This window comes from Cydia strobilella, chromosome 9 (assembly GCF_947568885.1).
Source record: "Cydia strobilella chromosome 9, ilCydStro3.1, whole genome shotgun sequence".
In the NCBI taxonomy this organism is placed as follows: domain Eukaryota; kingdom Metazoa; phylum Arthropoda; class Insecta; order Lepidoptera; family Tortricidae; genus Cydia; species Cydia strobilella.
In genome coordinates, this window is record NC_086049.1 from 12875840 (window position 1) to 12899510 (window position 23671).

Genomic DNA, 23671 nt, shown 5'->3' on the forward strand with positions numbered 1-23671 from the left:
CTAGACCTAACAACCTACACTAAATTACCTATGTGCATGAATAACTGGACTCCTGCTGCTAGACTCGTTCCCGCCAGAGTACCCATGAATGACCCTATGAATGCGGGTCCTAATATCAGCCTAGATGTAGGTGCCCCCAAATTATCTCCTCAGAAATTTACCCTTAAAAAATTCCCTGAGACTTGTCGTCCTCTAAAGATGGGACCAAAAATGACCCGATCATTCTGGTAATTTGCCATACTTAACCCCTCGTATGCGGCCTATCAAATTTGAATAATTTGATCATTGAAAAAGTGACCTTGACATTTAAAACAAATTCCCATCCGCGGATCCGTGTCTACATACGAGGGGTTAATTAAGATTGCACTTAAACTAATAATTGACTCATTAATCTCATTATGCGAAAGTGACGCCAGTGCATTTGTCAAATATTGTAAGCTTTATTTGTAAGACGTCTGCTAGATAAATGTCCTAGTAAGTAGATTGAATGCCAGTGGAATAAAGTACTTTTGTGTTACTTTTTATTGTATTTTATACAAATTAATTTTATCTATTAGCAGTAGCTATTACCTATCAAAAAAGTTAACTAATAAGTTATTATTAGAAAATTGTTAAACGGCAGAAAAAAGACAAAACTTATTCGTATTAAGACTATAAGCTAGGCGAAGAGCCTCTAAAATGATAAGGAGAAAGAGACATACTTTTTTTTAATGAATATTACTGGTCGGGTGCGGTGCATGAACATACAACCGTAGCACTGTAATATTTTGAAGCTGCTGAGCCCGGATTTACGTTAGGCATTGTTTACTGAATAAATACGCCTGTGACTGATGTTATATTCAGTTAGTTAATCTGGGTTTACCTTTATACTACGATAGTCTCTGTATGATGTTTACTCTGTCGACCTATCCCGAATTGAAAAAAATAAGAAACTGGATAATGTACAATATTTTTAATTATTGACTTTTATCATATAAAAACAGAACTCTTCAAACAAATACAAGCCGAACGAGGTCACACGTACGCGCACACATTGGGCAGGGTTAGTAAGACACTACAATATAAAGGCTTTGGCCGCGAAAATGTATAACGAAAACAACCAGAAAACATCATAGCAAAATGCTAGTCAAGTTCAGATTGTATTAATTACATTTTTTTACAACACTTTTATTTAGCCCTGCTCTTAGAACTGAGGTCGTCCTTGTCGACGGCACAGAGTGCCAGTAGCGCGTCAACTATGAGCAGCACGGTGGCGGCGATGGCGCACATGGCGGCCGCACGCGCTTGTGTCCGGCGCGGGCAGTCGGGTACGTCGCGCCAGCCGAGCAGCGTGAGCGCGCCGCACGCGCCGAAAAGCGCGGCGCCGGCGCACGACCACCATGCGTCAACGAACGCGTCTGAAGTCGCCGACACCGCCTCCCCTGGTAAAGTCACCCGAAATCATACTCGTAATCAAGCTGCCCAAGATGCAGGCAAGTCGTTCTAAAATCTATATACCCCCTGTTTTCTCCTATTAGTAGCTACCTATCGAGAGGGATTACGCTTCTGAGAAGAATGATACAAATTAAATCTAAACATTTACAGGGCAATACCTTATTTGAAACAGCTACAGGTGGCAAAAATGTACGCAAGCTAAAATGAAACCCTGCTTTTAATTTAGTCTAGATTCAATCCCGCTTGATGGTTCCCTAAACGCTACTTCTGTTAGGTGGCTTAATTTCCGAGATATAATGGCTTGTTTTATGATCTCGCTGTAGTTATTATATCTACATCTCATATTCATTTACTATTTATTTTTGATGACTGTATTTTCTACAGTACATTGAGGTTTATTAACTTGGGAATCAGCGAAAAGCAGTGTGTTGAAAAGTCTCTACGGTTTAGAATTTAGATGAACCTAAGAGAGTACGCGCGAACGATTTAAGTATTCCCTCCAATTTAAAATAACCGCATCCTATAAAATTATGCTTTAACGCCATAAATGCATGGACTTGAAATAATAAGAAATCAAAACTTTCATTTGGAGGTTTTAATTTCCATAAAAGTCGCATTTATACAAACAATTGAATTTATCATAAAACACTGCAAAGAAGTGCACTTTTATTGTGAATAATCTAGGACAGGAAAAGCTGCCGGATGTCGATTATCAGTCCCGTAATCCTGAGCATATCGGGTTGTTCGACCGGATTTAAATATATGTATTCGTTTTGCAGTTACATTTTTGAGTGGCATACGGACTTCATAAAAAGTTCACTTCTCAACGTTAAAGCTTACTATCACACGCTGGTTTCCTCGTTAAATTCCTCAGAGTCCAAATATCCCATGCTTAGATCCAGAAACATGAGTAAAGCATTGAGAAGGGCCAAGCTTGCTGCTATAGTGCCGGCTGTGGGGTCTCCGGTGCGAGGGACAATCGAGGGCTTCATCCGCGCAGAGAGCACCAATCCGCCGCACACGGAGAACATGACCATGCCCACAATGCCAAAATACATGTCTTGGAGAAGGTCCAGCGGCGCGAATATCATCTCCCCTAGAACGTTCAGCTTTGTTACTTACCTAGGTATTTGAACAGCAGTGGCGTGTCGTCCTAGATAAATTTGGTTTTAAAGGCAGCAAATAAGACAGCAAGATGTCAAATAATAAAAAATGGAGTATTTTTTTGGACGCCTCGCCACTGAATTAGGTACAGGGTGCAAACTTCGATGTATTTGTTGGTGATCGTATTTCTCGCGAATAAAACTCTACTAGTCGTAAAGCGATCGAAAATATAGATACTAATGGTACTATATAGGTACGACCATTAGATCCTCGCAGTAGAGATATTAAAATGGGTAAATTAACAATAAAATCAACGGGGTGTTGCCGGTGTTTGTATAAATGCGACTTCTTAATTAACCTCTCTAATATCAGAAATGGTGACCCTACGACCCTAAATAGTTTATCACCAGAAACCTTATAACAACTGTAGAGATCGACCATCAAGAGCTCATAAACATAATATATATGTAAATGGAAAATAGTTTACAATCCTTACCGACAATTTCTCCCGAAAGTACCACTATGAAGCCGACATAAGTCCCGGAGCATAAGATCAGAGTGGGCACGTCTGTGAGGTCGTAACTGTAGTGGTGCAGCACTAGGCACGCTATTGTTAAAAGCTGTAACAATACGAGGAACTTATTTATTCCGGTTTTTGGTGGAATTAGAATGATGACGCATGTCTGCATTAAGATTGCCTTTTGTTTCTGAAAACCTACCTATGCTTGATTAAGATTTAATTTACCAAATATAACTTAGAGGCTCAAGCGCCCGACATGGCTCCAATAATCGACATTTTCAATCATAATGTCATAGCGACAAAGTTGACAGCAAGGTGTCGAATATGGGGTGTTTACGCTATAATATTATGGTTTTCTTCAATTTTATATTACAAAAATAAAGGATCAAAACTTGACGGAAATATTAGGCCCATACACTAAGGGCCTTTAGCTATGTATTTTGTTTATTCAATTAATAATTTGAATTAAAAAAATCTGATACTACGTTATAGCATCTAAATAACAACATTTTAACGTAACAATATTGTCACATTAAAAGTAAACAACTAAGCCATTCAATCTGTGCCTTTTCTATCATATGTAATATATAATCTAGAAATACTTACAAGTTCGGTGAGTTTGATTAGACAAGTAGGTATTAACATTGTTTGAATTTATATTTAAACTAATTTATAAATATTTATTGCAAGTAAATGTATTAAATGTCGTTTATTAATTTTAAGTACATGACAACCAAATTTGACAGTGGAACATGTCTGTTGTGTCTGTTATAGATGAGGTTATAGACACGGTTTTTATCACAGACATAAACTATACTGACATATGAGGCATTTGAAATATAGGTACAATACGCATTACCGAATTCGTATCTATACCTGAAATTAATTAAAATTAAAGTTTAATATATATACACCGTGGTGTCCAATAAGTCCGAATACAGTACACATATTGAATAAAATAAATGTACGAATAGTTACTACAATTAAAATTATATTTTATTAATGGCACAGGATCGGTCGGAGTGGCGAGCCTTGGGGGAGGCCTATGTTCAGCAGTGGACGTCTATCGGCTGACATGATGATGTTGATGATGAATGGCACACTTATATAATATATATATTTACAACAAATGTTTCGGAATAACTCCACCTTTAACTTTTTTACCAGCCTCAAACGCTTCTCGAATGAATCACACGCAGCACGCACCATTTCCATTGGCATTTCGGCCCAAATACCGTAACCTTTTTGAAATGATCCAGGTTTATGATTTTATAATCATGTGTAGTTTTGAAAGCATGTACGACCATACAAAATAATCTAATACGTTCAAGTCTGGAGAACTGGGTGGCCACTCATGTTTCGGCAAAGAACCTGTCAAATTAGCCTGACACCAAGCTTGAACAGTTTTTTTTAATTTTTCAATTTTACAAAGTGACACAGTTCTACTTCAATACCTATTTTACGAGACTTATGGAACTGTACTGCAGATACGGTACATATTAATCATAAAATGATACGTAATATCCATATATCCAACGGGAAATACCCCTTTAACCCCTTTAACTGCGCCTTTTCAGCAGTTGGTATGGTTTGTTTAGTATTTGTAGATTGTATCCTTCCTTGTGTGTGTGTGTTGGATACTAGTTTTCGCCCGGGAGGCGATTGGTCATGAAAATCTGTTCCTGGCCCGCGGTCTATAACGATTTAACGGGTTAACCCCTTGTTTGTGGGATGGTGCGAGTGGCCCTTAGTAAGTTAAATTTAGGGTTTGTAAGGTTAAACTATAGTTTCTCGTTAACTACGGAACCCTTAAAATCTTAGTAGAAAAGCAAATTTCTCTGCAGACTCCAAAGTTACACTGCCATCTATTGAGGTTAGCTCAAAGTGTAAAGCTACTGTGATGTGAGTTTTGGAGTTTACAAAAGCAAAGCCAACTAAATACCTGAACTTCTTGTTCAAAAGTTCTAAAGAGTAATCATAGATGGCGCGAATCATAAAATTCAGTAAAGTATATGGCGCTTTTACATTTTATATCAATTCAATTCATTTACTTATTTAATTCAAGCAAGTAACATGACATATGACTCATAGTAATTAATTAGTACTTAGGTATACAATATTTATTCTTATCTCTAATGTTATATCAAATAACAGCGTGAAAGTGAGATTTATTTTTGTACGATTGCCTACAATTGGCCTACATTACTAAACATTTTTTATAAATAAAAAGGTTACCTACCTGGGCCCGGGTGGCGGGTGCGGCACGGTTCAATCACAGAAGTGTTGGACAGACCAAAGTTGTTAAAGTAGGTAGCACCTAGCTACTTACTTAGATTTTTGTATACTTAACCCTTAAATGCATGATTTTTTGTATAACTTTTTAATAAATTGAAATAGATGTGTCATGTTGTATAGATTGAGGGAATAATATTTTGGATAGCTGCATATTGAGCCACGGACCATCAAATATACGATGCATATATACATCATTATGCATTTAAGGGTTAATATGAGTTGCTGTGTGTATTTATGTAGTTTAAGTACTTATTTGTTGTTATAGCGGCAACAGAAATACATCATCTGTGAAAATTTCAACTGTCTAGCTATCACGGTTCATCAGGTACAGCCTGGTGTCAGGCAGACGGACAGACAGACGGACAGTGGAGTCTTAGTAATAGGGTCCTTTTTACCCTTGGGGCATGGAACCCTAAAATTGGTTTATTTTTAAGTGTATGAAGTTGTATATTATCTATGTATTTATCTATTTTTATCAATAGCTAAGTGGCAGCAGGCGCGGATCCAGCCCCCAAAAAAGGTTGTGGTCACAGCCACACGAAAATCGGCAAGTAAGAGTCAGAGTACGAACTCGCTCATGAACAATCATGACTCTTGAACGATCATCCCGATCTCAATAGACGTATAAGTGTCACGTCACATGTGTTGTGTATTAGGATTAGGGGTACCCCCCTAATGATTCCCCTACCAATGTTTCGCAGATTATCGATTTAGACGACATTTGCTAGTTTTACCTTTCAATTCGCTTCTGTGTTAATTAGAAGAACAATTATTGTAAGATTTTATGCATTTTTTTTTATTAAAGATTTCGTTAAGTAGTCGACAAGTTCAAATCAAATGGTGAAAAATAAATATACTGCTCCTAAAAATACTGTCTAGATATGTAGGCCTATTCGCGAAGCACATAAAAATTGGAAGAGTTATATAATATACTAGCTTTTGCCCGCGACTTCGTCTGCGTGGAGTTAGTGTTTTTTTTATCAAATCTGCATTTTATCGATTCCCATAAAAACTACCCTATATATGTCCTTCCCCATATTATTATCTCTTTACCAAATTTCACCCAATTCGAGAGCACAGACAGACAGACTTTCGAATTTATAATATTACTAGTTTTTGCCCGCGACTTCGTCTGCGTGGAATCAGTAACAGCAGCTAGAGTAAGTTTAGCGCCTGGAGAAAGTCTTGTAGCAATCATTCAATTTGAGCATAATATGCACACAAATTATCAGACAACTAATTAATTATCTCAATTCCACCATGATTCCACCCCGCTTTTCACCCTCTTAAGGGATAATTTTCGGGATAAAAACTATTCTATGTCCTTCCCGGAACTCAAACTATCTCTATGCTAAATTTCAACTAAATCGGTTCAGCTGTTTATGTGTGAAGAGGTAACACACAGACAGACAGACTTTCGCATTTATCATATTAAATTTATGCAATGTTGCATGTATGGATGGTAAGTATTTTGTTTTTTGCAAATATATCATAAACTATTAATATTTAATAAATGAAAAAACATTCCTAAAGGTACTTATTAAATTCGTATAGATTAGCTTAAAATAATTTATAATGTAATTTAATATTATGAAATAAATCAATCTGAATCTAAATCTATTTAAAATTAAAAAAAAAAAACTATGGTGTATTTTAAACATGTTAAAGAATGTTACTGTTGTTGGGCAATTATTAATAAACACATTTTTCTCGAAATTTCGGCTTTGTTGTAAATTAATAAAATGTTAAAATAATTGGCGTAAAAATAATTTTTCATACATAGTTTTAGTTTACGAAAAAGACGTAAGTTCAAGATTTTTTTTAAATTAATAATTGCCTAACTTATAAAAAAATATCTTTAAGATAAATTTCTAACAGTAGTACATGCTTTGACGTGTTTAATATACACCACATTTTTTCAGTTTTAAATGAATTTTGAATACCTTATAATTAATAGAGTTAGTAGCGAAAAATTGAATCTTGAGCGTTGCGAGGGTTACAAAAAATTTCACCACACCAGCCCGTAGAAAATATTTACTGTAAGATATCAAACAAAATCAAATCCAAAATCCAAATATTTGTCATTCTAACTAAATCATCATTTAAAAGTCAATTCTACCAGCTATCATAAAGAAACAACTCAAAATTTGCATCTTATTAATTAATTTAATTTAAAAATTGTAATAGATGTCATATATTAAAGAAAAAGTGACCAAGCCCTCCAGTGGTGAAGGCCGGATCCGAAAATTTGCATCTTATTAATTAATTTAATTTAAAAATTGTAATAGATGTCATATATTAAAGAAAAAGTGACCAAGCCCTCCATTGGTGAAGGCCGGATCCGGCTTTCACCACTGACACCACCACCACCATATGACATCTATTACAATTTTTAATTTATATATAGTAGTGTGACTACTTAAAAAAACACAAATAATAATAATAATATTTAATAAAATAATTTGATTTGTTCCCAAACTTGTTAATTTAATTTAATTTAATTTAACTTTCTCATCACTTTTTGAACAATCAGCCTTTACCAGCTGGTGTGGTGAAAATTTTACAGTTAAATTAGTAATTTAGCAATTGCATTACTTACAACATTGATTCATTGAGTCATAGATAGCACTTTTTATACATAGATAAATATAAAACTGAACGCTACGCTAACTACGCTAAAAAAACTCCTACAGCTGTAAATTAAAAGCTGGCATTATTTTAGGAAATTGTACTAATATTTGTGAATGTTTAAGATTTATAAGACCCATAACTCCCACAAGCTAAAAATAATTGCCCCTGTTAGTAAATAATCTTTATTCTTGCAAATAATTAGGACTCTGTGGCCAGCTGATATTAACATGCAAGAATTTCTAATGAATACCACATGATCACTTACTGGTGTTTCGACCAATGGTTATCTACTCGGGTAATCGTGACGGAAAACGATCATTCTATGAAAAGTAAATCCGCGTATCAATATTATGCCAACTTCTCTGCGTACTGAAATTTCTGCGAAAGCGTGTGCGAAAAATCGGCGTAATTTTACTCGGGGACTCAATTAAGGTTGTGGGCATGCCCATCGTGCCCACAACGGTGGATCCGCGCCTGAGTGGCAGCTGACGTAAGTGGAATAATTCTATGTAGGTAGGTACTTAATCAAGGCAGGTACCAATTTATTTGTAAACGCTGAAAAAAGGATAGTTTTTAGTGTATACTATTGTTTAACTGATACGCTTTAATTAGACAACTAACATCATAAGCTAGCTTCGAAGGTCGAATTGTTTAGATATGGTGTAAACATTGAGGCAATTTGTTGTGATTGAATCACTGAATCACAAAGTCAAGGATCATGCGTGGGAATATGATAAGGTGATAATATCTGAAATGTCTCCATAGTAGAGGAACACTTATTTTTTTATGTACAAACGAAATAAGAAAAAAAATTAGAAAATTGTTGTGTGTAAAAAAAAATTAGAATAGGTAATTAATCGTCATTCTAGCGTACTCGTACTGTTCTGTAGACTCGCTAAAAGAAATTATGTAAGTGTATACAATATACATAATTATGCCTTAAGTCATCGCACTCATCGCTTTGACATTATTTGCCCAGTAACAGTAACACTTGGCCGACACAAAAGGCACCATATCGCTGGATTATCGTTTATCGTAGAGACGAAGGTACATGAGATAAGCTTTTTTAATCCTACTTAATGTTTTGTTTCGTCGTTCACTTTAAATATAAATCCTAAGAAGACTGTATGATCGCAAAACTTAAAATTAGTTTACAGTTTTACACCTAATTTTAAGTTTTTTAACCGACTTCAAGATTTCAAAAGGAGGAGGTTCTCAATTCGGTTGTATGTTTTTTTTTAAATGTTTGTTACTCGATAACTCCGACATTTCTGGACCGATTTTGAAAATTCTTTTTTTGATTGTAAGTATATACATACAGATTGGTCCCGTTTTTGTCAAAACGCAGTTCTGATGATGGGATCCATGAGGAATCGAGGGAACTCCTCAAATGTTAAAGGCATACATATAGTGATTTTAGTATTTTCATCAACAAATCAAGCATTTACATTTTAAAAACTGACATTTGATGAAGTAGAACTGCTTATGATGATCAGAACGGAACTCTTCAATGACGCATAGTTCACGTTTGGCGATTTGTCCTCTTAGCAAGTTAGGTTTTCAAAACACATTTTTGTCAAGCTCGAGTTCTGATGATGGGATTCATGAGGAATCGAGGGAACTCCTCAAATGTAAAAGGCATACATATAGTGATTTTTGTATTTTCATCAACAATTTGGTCGAAGATCTCACCTAAAAGTTATCTCACTTAAAGGTAAACTGAAAATAACAGCCCTGCCCATCTGTAGCCTTCATCGGACGAAAATGGCCAAACTACCTCATCGATTGAGTCGTTCATGACGTCACCATATTGCAAGAAGGTCCCCAGTCTATGTGGAGTCACCACAATATCCTGGGTTTTACGGATATTCCCGTAACTAAAGCCAACAGCCAACGCCCACGTTTTACGAGACGGTAGCTAAGCCACAAAGATAATTCAGCACCAATATAAACAGAAAGTTAATTATAGAAGCAAGCTGCATATAAAAATATTAGGCCGGCGTCGAATGCTTTGATGCTAACTCCTGACTCAGAACAAATATTATAGGACAGGGACGTGTTTTTATGAGTTTCCGGAATAGTAAAGCCATGGACACACGAACGATGATCTCATCCTCGACGGCGTCACGCCACGCCGCCGCCGCGCGCTGTAGTAGAAACTGACGCCACGCCAGTTCATCCAGAGCCCTCACAACAAGTACCCGCGCCGTGAGCTCGCCGAGTGTAAACAAACAGTGTTGTCTGACTTTAAATCTTCAAAATGGCCATCAGCAGACTGTCCATCCTTAAGTTCTTGGAGCTGGTGAGTTTATATTTAATTTAATGTTATATTAGTAACATTACCATTGGCTTTTGTGGATTCCGGATGTTATTCACCCATTCCAAATTTGGAGTGATAATAATTTCGTTAATGCATGGACATGGGCCATAAATGTTTCTATTACTGCTGCGTAATACTTGTAAATACACAGTGGCTTCAGATTTAAACACAACTCTATTATTAGACTATCAAGATTGAATTTTCCACTTTCGTTTTCGGTAAGCATGACCGGTATGTTGTTGTTGTGCGTCTATAGGTATTAAATAAATATGTTATACCACAGTGTTATACATGTGTGTTATGTGCAGACTGCATTCACTCTCTGTTCGGGATTGGTGCCGCTGCTTACTTTGTAGAGAACTACCCCCTTATTTATATGACTTTACGGGCCTTTAGTTAAATTATGTTTTATCCCAAATACATAAGTTAAAATGACAGATAAAGAAAGGATTCATAGTTAATTCAGACAGTAACGCGTTTATAAATACCGCCACTAGATATTAGTGTATTAGGATCGCATTCCATCTGTCCAATTTCTTTGTCTCACATTTTGCTTAATGAGAGAGTGAGACGCAATGACATTGGACAGGTGGAAAACCACGCTTACCTACGTAAGGGCAGTTTGTAATGTTGTCTTTTTTACAATTTTTACCTATGGATTAGTTAGTAACCTTGATAACAGGAAATTAAGGATGGTCTTATCAATTGTTATTGATATTTGTTGAGAAATACTAAATAGTTCCAAGATAACTGACATGTTAAGTATGCGACATACATACCTTTTTAAGTTTTTTCTAGAATTTACGATTATTTCTTTCCATATTTTATTGTTGCCTACCTTATAAGGGCTCCATGCTTTTTTTTGTAAAGTTTAAAGTATATAATGTAGAATAGCGATCGGGGCCCGGGTTTATTTTTAACCATGAGTTTACTTTTAATAGCCGATTACAAAAAAAGTGATTTCGACGTTTTTGGAAATTCAACCCCTAAGGGGGTTAAAAATGGGATGAAATTTGTTTTAAGTTTCAGTTTTTATTCTAAGCTAGGAACTTGCAATGAAACTTTACAAAAAGGTATTATATTAAAAAACAAAAAAAAATTCTAAAATTCGTCCCCCAGGGTGGTGAAAAGGGGGTTGAAAGTTTGTATGGAGATCAAACATTTTATTGAGTGTGGGACTTGAATTTTTGTATAAAGGCATATTATTAGAATAGAAGAAAAGTAATTTCAGCGATTATAAAATTTACCTCTTAAAGGGGTTAAAAAGGGGTGGAAACTTTGCATAGGGTTCCAATTTTATTTTAAGCTAGGAATTAGAAACTTTGTAAAAAGGTATCTCATTCAAAGAGTAGAAAACCGAATTCAGCGTTTTTGAAAATTCATCCCCAAGGTGGTGAAAACGGGGTTGAAAATTTGTATGGAGATCAAACATTTCTTTGCGTGCGGGACTTGAATCTTTGTATAAAGGCAAATTATTAGAATACAAGAAAAGTAATTTCAGCGTTTTTAAAAATTCATCCCGTAAAGTGGTTAAAAAGGGGTTGAAAATTTATAGGGGTCCTAAATTTGAAATTTTGAAACTTCGTAGAAAAATATTTAATTAAAAGGGAAGAAAACTCATTTCAGCATATTTCAAAATTCATCCCCCAAGGTGGTAAAAAAGAGGTTGAAACTTTGTATGAAGATCAAATCTTTTTTTGAGTACAGGACTTCAGTCTTTGTATAAAGGCATATTATTAGAATACAAGAAAAGTAATTTAAGCCTTATTAAATATTCATCCCCTAAAGGGGTTAAAAAGGGGTTGAAAGTTTGAATCCATTACAAATGCTTTGAGACTTCTTAGAAAGGCATTGTATAATATTACAAAAAAAGTTATTTCAACGTTCTTAATAATTCAACCCAAATTCAAAGAGGTTTAAGAAGGGGATGTAAGTTTATATGTGATTCAAGTTTTCGTTTAAGCTAGGAACATAAAACTTGGTAAAAGGGCATTATATTAAAATAGACGAAAACTGATTGATAAAGTTTGCATCGGGAGCGAACATTTTTTTTAAATAGTGGACTTGAAAATCTAAGTGTTGAGAGGGATAATATCGAGAACAATTATTTTCAGTTAGGGGCTTGAAACTTCGTAGTTTGTGAAAGACAAATTTCATGCGTTGTATAATTATTAACAAATGACTAACCGTCCCTACTGATATCTTTTGCTGCATAATGTTCTATGCTCATGTGAAATATATAACCACCAACATACAAATCCACGCGTACGAAGTCGCGGGCAACAGCTAGTACTTAATACCTAAAAGGGTTCACTGAAATCATAAAAATACTCATGTTCTTAAACGTTACCATAATAATTTCTCCGTATAATGCTGATAAGCCATTACGAATACGAATGAGTCTAACTCTCTCCTCAACTGAATCCATTAAGGCACGTTCACTTTCCCTCGAACAGGGCCCTTCATAACGATTACCAACACCAACCACTCCGGCACAGCCGAACAGTGCGCGAGTATGACCTTTGATTACGTATGGCTATAACGTATTTCAGGGTCAAGTTTCATTGGACCTGAGTTGTTATATGAATGAAGCCGGTTTATGAAGCGCATAACAGGTTTTAGGACTTGCCGTACATTTTTAATTTTGGTACAACTTCCGATATTGTTTCGAAGACCGCCTACAGTTGTTTACTTTGTGGAGATGGTAAAAGAGAGATGTTGTTGTTTGGGCGGTAGAGCCGAACAAACTTTATGGCACAGGCACCGCTAACAATTTTATAGATTTCCACAATCTATCAGCTATTTCAGCTAACTATTTTAGCATTTTTATTTTATTTTATTTTAAGCATGCATGGTACCTAATTATTATAGTTATAGTTATAGTACTTATACCTAAACTAATATTTTCTTTTAGGTTTTCCGGAGGTTATTGAATTGGTATTTTTGAAGAATTTTAGTGGTAAATAACTTCGCTTTAACAATTTTACTTAAATGTACGTACTCGTATAGGTTGTGTTAATTATGATATGAATATAATAAACACAAGCATGTGGCAACTTCAATTTTCCCTACATATTTCCTATGAATGATAAAAATTGCAAAACAGTGAATCATGCTATATCGGTTGCAAGTAACAATACTTTTATATTCCATTTATCTCAATTATATACATATATGTTTACGTATTGTACATGTCTAGATATTTACATACTTCCATACATTACTGATAGTTGTTCAAAATAAAAAAACTTACCTAACTATAAAAACTGTATGGTCACGTAGGACACTTCTATGGGTATCAAAGGATTGATTTAGCCGCGTCGCGCCGCTTCGCTTCGTGTTCGCGCTGTCGCGCATCGTTCGCCTACGTAAGACGCTACGTAAGTCTGCGAAATGGAGTAAATATTGCTGTTCGAGGTTCTAAATAATTTTTGAATGCTCATGATATTGCCCCCGTTTATCATAAAAAGATTAACAACAGTTGGAACATGCTTTTTCATCACGCACTTCGATTACCTCCTAATATTCGTCGAAGCAAAATGGCATCATCATTTTTTCACGATTAGCACGTTAGTGATAAAGAAATTAATTGTTTGTACCAATATAGCACTATTAGTGCTACTACTAAACCATGACCGCACTTATCTAATCCTACAGTCTGATGCGAAAATATCGTAACATGGTATAAAATGTGCATGGAGATACGACCTTTTAATTATAACTCGTAAATGTCGTGGATTGTTTCTCTGACGCTGCCCGTATTCTTGGTTATGATGACATGCAGCGAGTCACGTCTAGAAATATATACACGCTTTCGACCGTAAGTCTGGGGAATACGGGTGTGTACTTACTTACATATTGATTGTACAAAATAACCGCCGCGCCGCCCACTCATAAAGGTCACGGAAACTAGATCCTTTGAGTTAACCAGTGATACGTACCATCACGCTCCGCAATTTGTGCGCCATTTAGGGTCCTAGCTAAATTGGTTGTTCAATACTATGAATTCGTCTTGACAATTTGGCAATTTGGTCTTGTCAAGGGCAAGGTTGGGAGGTCGATTCAGTTTTATAATATTCTGCGCTTAAAAATCTTTTGCATAATAAAACGTAAAGCATTCTAAGTTCCACAGAAGACTCAAGTCTCTAACAAGATTATCACAACTCAAGTTTCGACATCATGTTTTGTCTACAAAATTGATTTTGACTAAAATTATATTTTATTGTAGACTGTACTTGTCTGTAAACGGCCATTGCTTGTAAAAATTGACATGTAAAAGTGCCCCGGCTGTGGCTTATTTGCTAAATATCTAAATGTTTGATGTTTGATAAAAATCTCTTACGGGCTTACAGGAATGAATTTATTTTTTTATTATGCATAGCAAGTTAACTAAACGCTTATAAAAAACTGAATCGAATCGTCAAAGTCAGTCTGGAGGACTCTTAATGACTCTAGTCTCACCTAAAAGGTGTGCGTTGGTTGGCGCCCACGCCCACCTTGGTTCTCACGAGTACCTTAATACCTTGAGGTCACGACTCGGAATAAATGGCACAAGCACTCATTAAATATCCTACGTTCATTCAATTGATACGGTCTACGCAATGGCCGTCCAAACTCCAACCAAACCGTCCGGTGAACCGTGTGGTTCTTAGTACCGTAAGGTCGGGGTACTTTAGCCCTTACAAGGTTACCTACTTTGTCCATTGTCCACCCATGAAAACCCATTTATTGAATTAATAAAATCTTAAAAACGACACTAAACACATAATTTCGTTTTTAAGAATGTATCAATTCAATAAAATAGGTTTGCATGGGTGTGCAAAGTAACAATGGAGGACTAAAGTACCCCGACCTTACGGTACCTAAATATTTATAGTATTTAGAACGAATTAAATTTCCATAATTGACCTCATTTATATTATCGTAATAATATTATCGTAAATATTCGATTTTTTAAACAGCCTTGCCACGGAATCACGATATGTAGGTATGTTTATATTTGAACATTTTGAACAAGTTTTTGGATGCGAGCAAAATTCTAAAGTTATACTTACCAAGCTAAGTTGGCAGCAATTTTGATAGCCCAGACTGTGCAAGTGTTGTTTAAACGTCATAATCTCATAGAAGTTTGACGTTTAAAATAACGCTTGCACAGTCTGATGGGCTATCAATATCGCTGCCAACTTAGCTTGGTCTAACTCTAGTGTTATCGGTGGTTTCGATAACGCGCACCCTTCACAATTAAACTAAGTACATCCTTATGTCCGCTGTCCGCATTTACAATGCACTTCCTATGTCATGGACAGAGTTACCAAGCAACAAATTTTTCTCTAAGTTAAAAACCTTTCTATTAACTGAATGTTTTTACAATCTCGATGATTTTTTTCTCAGAACAGAACAAAATCGATCGCTTGACATGTAAATTATAATGTATATTGACTTGAATTGTAATGTAAACTATACTAATATTGAATTGACTCTGTCTTTGGAATGTAATTTATCTAGCTATTATATATATATATTACTATTGTATTTTAGGAATAAGTCTATTGTATACCCTAAACCGGTTGATTGTGACACTTAAAGATACTATTGTAACATCTGTATACTGACATGCACAATCTGACAATAAATGATTACTTACTTACTTACTTACTTAAGAATTGGCGTATAAAGCTAAGAATTTTTATACGTGTTTTACTATAACCTTGCTACTGGCGACATTTATTGCAGTAGTGACCTCGTATTGACCTTTACATTTTTCTTAAAGATTGCAGACTATCAGTACATGTATGTACGTTTTGTACGTATACGGACAAAACGAACCATTTTTAACTGATTTTACTTCAAAAATATATCAAATGGTGATCTTCAATAGGTACCTATCGTTATAGAATTCCGGTATAGTATAGAAGGGTCGGAGTTTAGCTGAAAAAAAAACAATATGTTTCTACGTTCCACCTACCTACTTAAGAGTAAACAGTTTTGGAAATCAATCAATCCTCACTAGGAAAGCTATCCTTGCGAGGCCCATTGATAGCCGACCTCGACGCCTGACTAGAATGTATTATAGCATCGCGGCACAATTATGGCCCTAAATGACATCACTTGACTGTTTACTACTCGTAATGTGAGCAGTTGTAATACACCTAAATAATTTTATAAATTATGGTATACTGAGCACCTAACCTACTATGTATGTGCAGAAATGGGTAACTACCCGGGTAAATACCCGCGAGCGGGTATTATTGCACTCCATATGTTATGACAGATGTTATCTTCTGCCCCACATGCCCCTCCCCCCTGCCCCACCCCCCATTTATTACGCCACTGTTCCTACCCGCAGATAAATACGCAGGTATTTTCGTTTTTCTTCTAAATTTGATGTGTTAATGTGAGTATAAATAAGATTAATTTAAGTAATTTTTTGTAATGTTACATAAAATGCAGTGCGTTGGGATAAGATTGAAAGGGTTTTTCATGCGGGGAAGATGAAAAGTAATGCGTAAGGATGACTCACGTTAGACCGGGCCGTGTCCGGGCCGGAGCTTCCCGCGGTTACTTTTCTATGACATGACAGGTGATCACGTGATGCTTTCCATAAAAAACGAAGCGCCGGAAGCTCCGGCCCGGACACGGCCCGGTCTAACGTGAGTCATCCATAATGCTTCGGCATTTTTTGTCTTAGCCCTCATGAAAAACCCGGTCAATCTTACCCCAACGCACGTTATGTTCAAATTAATTACGAAAAGGTTGCTATGAGGTGAAGTTCGATTTTAACATATCAGTCCAATTATGAAAATCGTGTAAAATCATTCCCTGGCTTCCGGAAATGTTTTAAAACGCTTTTAATTAGAAACAAACAAAACGTACATTAGAAAGATGAAAATAAAAATTATTGATGAATGATAATAAAAAAAAGTTGTGTAGTATCACAATTGTAGCAAACATAGATATAATTCTGTAATAGATGGATACAGTCTAAGGAAAAAACGTGCCTCGAAAATCACGAAAATTTGATTCTCGATCAGAGAGCGCCACTACTTTTGGCCTACTCTCGTATAGAGGGCGTTGACGGTTTCGTTTGTTATTTATAATTTTAACGCATATCAGTGAAAGAACATGGGTCAAAATCATATAATAGTTATTTGTTATACAAGGGTGCAAAGTTGTATTTTACCCGCGAGTGTGGAATTGAAACACGAGCAAGCAAAAGGATTCTATAATTGAACCACGAGCGAAGCGAGTGGTTCTTAAAGAGAATCCTGAGCATAGCGAGTGTTTTAACACACGAGAAGTAAAATACATTTGCACCCGTGTGTAGCACAAAACTTTTCCCCTCACTTTTCTCGAGGAAAGTGCAACATCCACAGGCGTTAGATCATCTTCATCAACTGGAATCACTCATTTTTTACGATATTATAACAAAAAACTCGAAATTCTGTACTTTTACGTGAGAAGTTTTAAAGCAAAATTTTTGTTGTCAATGTTGACATTTCTGACGTATGAAATGTCAATGATGCGTTTTGAAATTGCATCGACTTAACTTGTGCGTTCAGAATTATATTTAACATAATTATTAAAAAACAAACGTTTATTATGGAATTTTAAGGTTTATGACTTAAGATCATTAAATAAAGCTAAATCTGGTATTTTTTATTAGATTTTCAAATCATTTATATAATGATAATTAATATCGAACGAACCATTATTATGAGCGTTTTACGTTTTGTTATCTGTCAAGCTACTTAAACACGCTCCATCCAAGGTCAAATTACTTTCCCCACTAGTGGATAAAATGCGTTTTTCCCCGCTTGTTTTAAAGGATAAAAGACGGCTTTCCGAGCTAGTGAGGGGAAAAAATAATTAATGCAAATAAAAAAATCATTTATCCATATTTAAATACATTTTAACGTATTTTTATAAATCTTCATTTTTAGGTTTAAAGTATGTCGATAGATGGCAGTGAATTTACAGTGGTTACAAAATTTACTATGACATACCGCTCTATCTTATTATATCCTCTTTGGTTGTAGTTAAATAAGTATGACACCTAAAAGACAATGAGTAACAATGTAAATTATCAAATGTGAAGTTAGTCGAAATTAAACTATCGTGAGACATATTACAAAATATTTAGATCAGTACGGTTTCACTCACTATTATTTTTTGTCGCTTTTGGCGACATGTTTCGGATTCTTCTTGAATCCTTCCCGAGGCACGAGTGTCCGCGGCGGTTAAATGTGAAGTTAATAAAAAAGGTAGCTTAAATGAGTATTCACAGCACGTTTTGCCAACATATCTATAACGTTTGCATACTTAAGTAAAATATAACACTTGGGTAATATACGTCAACATACTCAGAATTAGCATGTGGTGATAGAAAAAGAAAACATAATTCTGGACTTATAGTTCCTTCTTAATTTGTAAGATAAAGGCCTGCATTCATCTTAAATTCTTGACCCCAATCTGTAACGTAACATGTACACTATAATTAGTTTTTAAATTAGTGCTAATTGTCTTTACTACCTACTGACATAATTGTTAGGAGCATTTAAGTTCAAAATTTCATTATTCTAGGTGTAAGGTTATGATACGAGAAGAACATATTTCGATTTTTTTTTGACCTTAATACTATTCTCCTTACGATATTTAGGGCCTGTTTCACAATGTCCAAATAAAGTCCTGAATAAGCTACTTGCCACTTATCTGACGAATAAAGTCATCGTTGGCGTTTCACAATCTCCAAATAAGCTTAATCTGCTGGATAAAGTGCTTTTTTTGTAGGAAATTTTATCTGGCAGTTAACTTATTTGTTAATTAGCTATCCAATACTTTACTTGGACATTGTGAAACAGGCCCTTATTTTGTCAAAATAAGCATAATATCATAATTTATATCTACACGCAAATGGCCGGTTGTTTAAAAAGAGGAATGACTTCACGAGTGTTTAATTAATTCATCATTCCTATAAACTATTTTATAAATTGTTTCGCATAATAATGAATCACCGTGACTCACGCAAATTGAGGTCTCTATCTACTACCAGTTCATTGTAAACAAGTTAGCGTCCGAGTAACCTATTTACTCACAACTCACAACACAAGGTTCGCGTGATACAAGCATGAGATCATTTTTACCATTTATATTTGTAAATGACGCCTAGCCGGAAAAGGAACTTCTGTCACCTACGACCTTCTTGTAGACCTATTTACAAGCACGTCCTATGCTTTTTGTTATATCTGACACCATTTGTTATGCTATTTTTATTTTCCTTCCTCTTAACATTTTGTGTGTCCCTGCCTAATCCCCCGCCGTGACGTGACTGGCAACAGTCAATACAACATTTCGCCGTAGATTACTCGATTGACAGGCAATGTAGTGAATGTAGTCTAGAAAGAACATAGTTCGTCTGAGCTATCTTTGCGCCGACTTGATTTGAACAAAGTAAGGGAGTGTCATTAACGTAATATTTTCATTGAAATTGGGCATTAATGATGACATTACCACTCGTTCATTGCAAATGCCATGCACAGTTAGCTTGATCCGAATATAGTGAACAAGTAATACATAAACATAACTGTGCCTATCCTTTGTCGCCCGTCACGTTCGCGATATAGAGGTCAGATTGTGTTTGGCCTTGCGTTGTGACCTAAATCTTGCCATTAGGTCTACGAAAAAAATGTAAATAACTAAATTGCAAATAGGCATATTGATATTGCTGACGGTGACGTCATAAATGCTTTTAACACAGGGCGTGGTCAGGGTAGAGTTAATTAGCATTACAAGGTGTGTAAGTAAGTAGGTAGGTACCTTAATACGTACCTTAATAGTACGTACCTACATAGTTATTACTTATTATGGTTGACCTGCATGATAAATATTGAAATAAGTATTTCTTGTATCTCAAACGTGTAATTCTTTGATTCCAGGCGCTGACATGCTCCTGCGTGGGAATACACGCCGTGAGTTTCAACGGCGACGTAGAAACAGGCATGTTGGTGACCGGCACCTTCGTCGGGTACCTCATCGTCATCGCCGGCGCAGCCGCTGGTAAGCACTTATCTACTTACTCAGGTCTATGACGGTCGTTATCTGATCGGCGTGACATTCAACGGCGACGTGGAAACAGGTATGTTGGTGACTGGCAGCACCTTCGTCGGGTACCTCATCGTCATCGCCGGCGCAGCCACTAGTAAGCACTTACGTACTCACCCAGGCCTACATCATCGTAATCACAATCAGGTCTAACGGAGCTGAGCATGTTGGTGACCGGCAACTTCGTCGGGTACCTCATCGTCTTCGCCGGCGCAGCCGCTGGTAATAAGCACTTACTTACCCATTAAGTCTATGACGGTCGTTATCAAGTCTGCGTGATCTTTAACGGTGACATGGAGCTGGGCTAGTTGGTGACCAGCACCTTCATTGGGTATCTCAACTTCGCCGGAGCTGCCGCTGGTTGGCTGTATTTATGTGAACATCAACAATGGCTGGCACTTGCGTCAGATACTTCATCTTTGTTGGCGCTGCTACTTCATTTCCCGGCTTAGAGAATTGCAATCGTAAAAAGGGCCATCCTAGATCCTGCTTGCTATTGCAAAAGCGCTTAATGATAAAAAAGTTTTGTCCATCAGAATGGCCCGAATAAGATACTTCTTGTCACGAAAAAGACGTAGAAAGTTAAGTGAAGCTTTCACAGGGTAGTAGGGCCTTCTACAGAGTTTTAATTTAATATTGGAACCACAATTTTCTTTTTACCTGCTTTAGGTATGTATTGTATATCCTGCTTTTCCTTCCGCAGATAATAATCATGAAATTTAAAAAATAGTGATTGTAGTTAGCCGATGAGCCGAGCTAACTCTAATTTTATAATAATAGTTATTTGTTGTTGGTTTCAGGTTACGTCCTTCAGACTCCGTCCCACAAGCGCGTGGACGTATTCTACACGCTGATTGGAGTAGGCCTCTTCATCGCCAGCGGCGCGATCCTCATTGACAGGCGAGTCCACTTCACTATTATAATTATAATTTTTGGATTAGCTATATTTGGTCTCAAAACTTAAGGTGCCACCGTCTACCTACAGTATTGATGAATGTAATTTTTGTAGATATGCAATTATCTTTGTTATTTAATTTGAACTCTCGGAAGTTTACCTACAGCACGTATTGTGCAAATAAGTTAGTCACGTAAGAAACTAATAATCAACCCAAAAACATTTTACGGTTAGTGGTATTTATAATGCCTCTAATTAATTTATACTTGTAACTAGCTTATATTACAACATTGAAAATTTACTACAATTACAATTACTTAAAACAAAATAAAAACACAGCAAGCTTTGATTTTCAGGTTCCACAATGCCTCCAGGACTGAATTCGTCAACAAGAACCTGGCGAAGGCTTCTCTGTCCATCATCAACGGAGCCGTCCTGCTCTTGGACGCCATCCTCACTCAACGAGGCGGTTAAGCTGACACTTCCCGCCCTAAGCCAGCAAGGACTACTTTAATACTTAACACTATTAAACAGCACTTCAAGACAAATACTATCCAAACTTTAACGATCTGAAATTATCAGATTTTGAACTATATACAATCTCAAGTACAAATTGTACCTATAGTGAAGAAGAGATCCTAGCAATTGTCATATGTATTAACGCAGACTGTAGAATAAAACAACGAGGTCTGTTAACACCAGTTAAGACAAAATATTGAGGATATCTAACCCACCTGCAAAGGTATTCATTTCATGGATAAATTATCTATCTACTTATATATAAGGCATTTTAGGCAGGCACATAAATATAACCTTTAATATTATTATTTCGTAAAAACGTTAAAAAATAATTTTCAAAACATACCAAGTTTGGGCTCCTCCAGATACGATAAGGCTGATTTTTTTGTACAATATACCACAAATTAATTGACAATTTAGATGTAATGATGTGGTATATAATTTACACCAAAAGGTAAAAGAAAATAATTCGTACATGCCTATATTTATGTAGGCATTCAAGCACAATAATTATCATGTAGTACAGGATAAACAAACCATAGTGTTCGAATGCATTCACAATACCTTGTTAGTCCGTCTTTTCTAAGGTTATAATTATAAGATAGACTATAATAACTTATTTTCGACAATTTTAATACTTATTCTACGAGTTTTCAGATCTTTGTCCATTTATGGTCACAGCGGCATTTAATGTTTTATACTTATCAATTTTACGTATACGTACAATAGGAGCTTATAAAATGCAATGTATTTTTATAATGGCAAATTTGTGTTCGTAAAATGTTAAAACTTGAACTTTTTTTATTAAATGCCTCTATGTTGATTCTCTTTTTTTCTTTGTCAGCCCTATCAGTTTATCACGTGGCACTAGTTTCTACGACAGCGACGACTGCCATTTGATTTTGCAATCCAGAGGAAAAACCAGGCCTTAAGCCAGACTGTAAATATCTAATAAAATAAATAAATATTATAGGACATTATTACACAAATTGACTAAGTCCACAGTAAGCTCAATAAGACTTGTGTTAGTAAATATGTAATAAAATAATGTTTTTGCAAATGGCGAGACAGCGTGTGGTGACATCTCGTGTGGTCCTCTAGGATCTGAACTATGAACTAGACTTACACAGGGATTTAATTTCCATGCCTTACTGAGTGCCGCACAATTGCTATAATAGATGGCGCGGCGCTGTTTATTATGTTTGCATTTATTCGTGCATGAACTGTAGACGGCAGCACAGAAGCCCCTATTATTCATTGGCGCTGGATTGGCGGGAAGTATTATGTCAAGTTTCCATTATTAGATTTAAGCCACAATACTACTTTGTGAAACAGAGCTAGCGTGAAGTGTTTTCGCTTTCGATTCAGGTCACGAGATGGCAGACCCTCCAACACGCATGGTCTCTATTTGTATTTTATTTTTGGTTATAAGCAAAGATATATATAACTCCGTAATAGATGGATACAGTCTCCGGAAAAAACGTGCCTCGAAAATCAAGAAAATTTGATTCTCGTTCAGAAGGCGCTACTAGCTTTGGCCTACTGTCGTATAGATGGCGTTGACGAATTCGTTTGTTATTTAACAATTTTAACGCATATCAGTGAAAGAACATGGGTCAAAATCATAAAAATAATTAATGCAAATAAAAAAATCATTTATCCATATTTAAATACATTTTATCGTATTTTTATAAATCTTCATTTTTAGTTTTAAAGTTTGTCGACAGATGGCAGTGAATTTACTGGGGTTACAAAATTTACTATGACAGTACCGCTCTAGTATAAGTTACTCTATGTTATCAGTCTTTGCCTATTTAATTGTAATCCAAATCCAGTCCAGATCCAGTCCAGTGAG

At 35.9% G+C, this 23671-nt stretch overlaps 2 protein-coding genes across 4 annotated transcripts in view; one reads left to right on the forward strand and one right to left on the reverse strand.

The window, feature by feature from the left end:
• The window catches only part of LOC134744419 (uncharacterized), a 291804-nt gene extending 287991 nt beyond the window's left edge, over nucleotides 1-3813 (reverse strand). Inside the window, exons 1-4 of one of the 3 annotated variants that reach the window (XM_063678231.1) lie at nucleotides 3665-3813; nucleotides 3035-3158; nucleotides 2275-2530; nucleotides 1297-1421 (exon numbers count right to left, since the gene is read on the reverse strand). In XM_063678231.1, coding sequence (XP_063534301.1) covers nucleotides 2277-2530; nucleotides 3035-3158; nucleotides 3665-3703 — 417 coding nt within the window. In that variant the 5' untranslated portion in view covers nucleotides 3704-3813 and the 3' untranslated portion in view covers nucleotides 1297-1421; nucleotides 2275-2276. Of the gene's footprint in view, nucleotides 1-1150; nucleotides 1422-2014; nucleotides 2531-3034; nucleotides 3159-3664 lie in introns of those variants that run through there. The other 2 variants (XM_063678232.1, XM_063678230.1) reach the window with 2 other exon arrangements.
• A 6321-nt stretch (nucleotides 3814-10134) lies between these two features.
• LOC134744421 (uncharacterized) lies at nucleotides 10135-22639 on the forward strand. The gene is made up of 4 exons (XM_063678233.1): nucleotides 10135-10286; nucleotides 20237-20357; nucleotides 21203-21302; nucleotides 21654-22639. Exons 1-4 carry the CDS (start codon nucleotides 10245-10247, stop codon nucleotides 21769-21771), a joined length of 381 nt encoding a protein of 126 aa, XP_063534303.1. The 5' UTR covers nucleotides 10135-10244; the 3' UTR covers nucleotides 21772-22639.
• Nucleotides 22640-23671: the final 1032 nt, after the last annotated feature.

Bases quoted from the DNA above. Each gene is read 5' to 3' on its own strand.
- LOC134744421 (XM_063678233.1), top strand. From the start codon at position 10,245: ATGGCCATCAGCAGACTGTCCATCCTTAAGTTCTTGGAGCTG. The intron at 10,287-20,236 runs GTGAGTTTATAT...CTTTGATTCCAG, and splicing joins TCCTTAAGTTCTTGGAGCTG to GCGCTGACATGCTCCTGCGT. The intron at 20,358-21,202 runs GTAAGCACTTAT...TGTTGGTTTCAG, and splicing joins CATCGCCGGCGCAGCCGCTG to GTTACGTCCTTCAGACTCCG.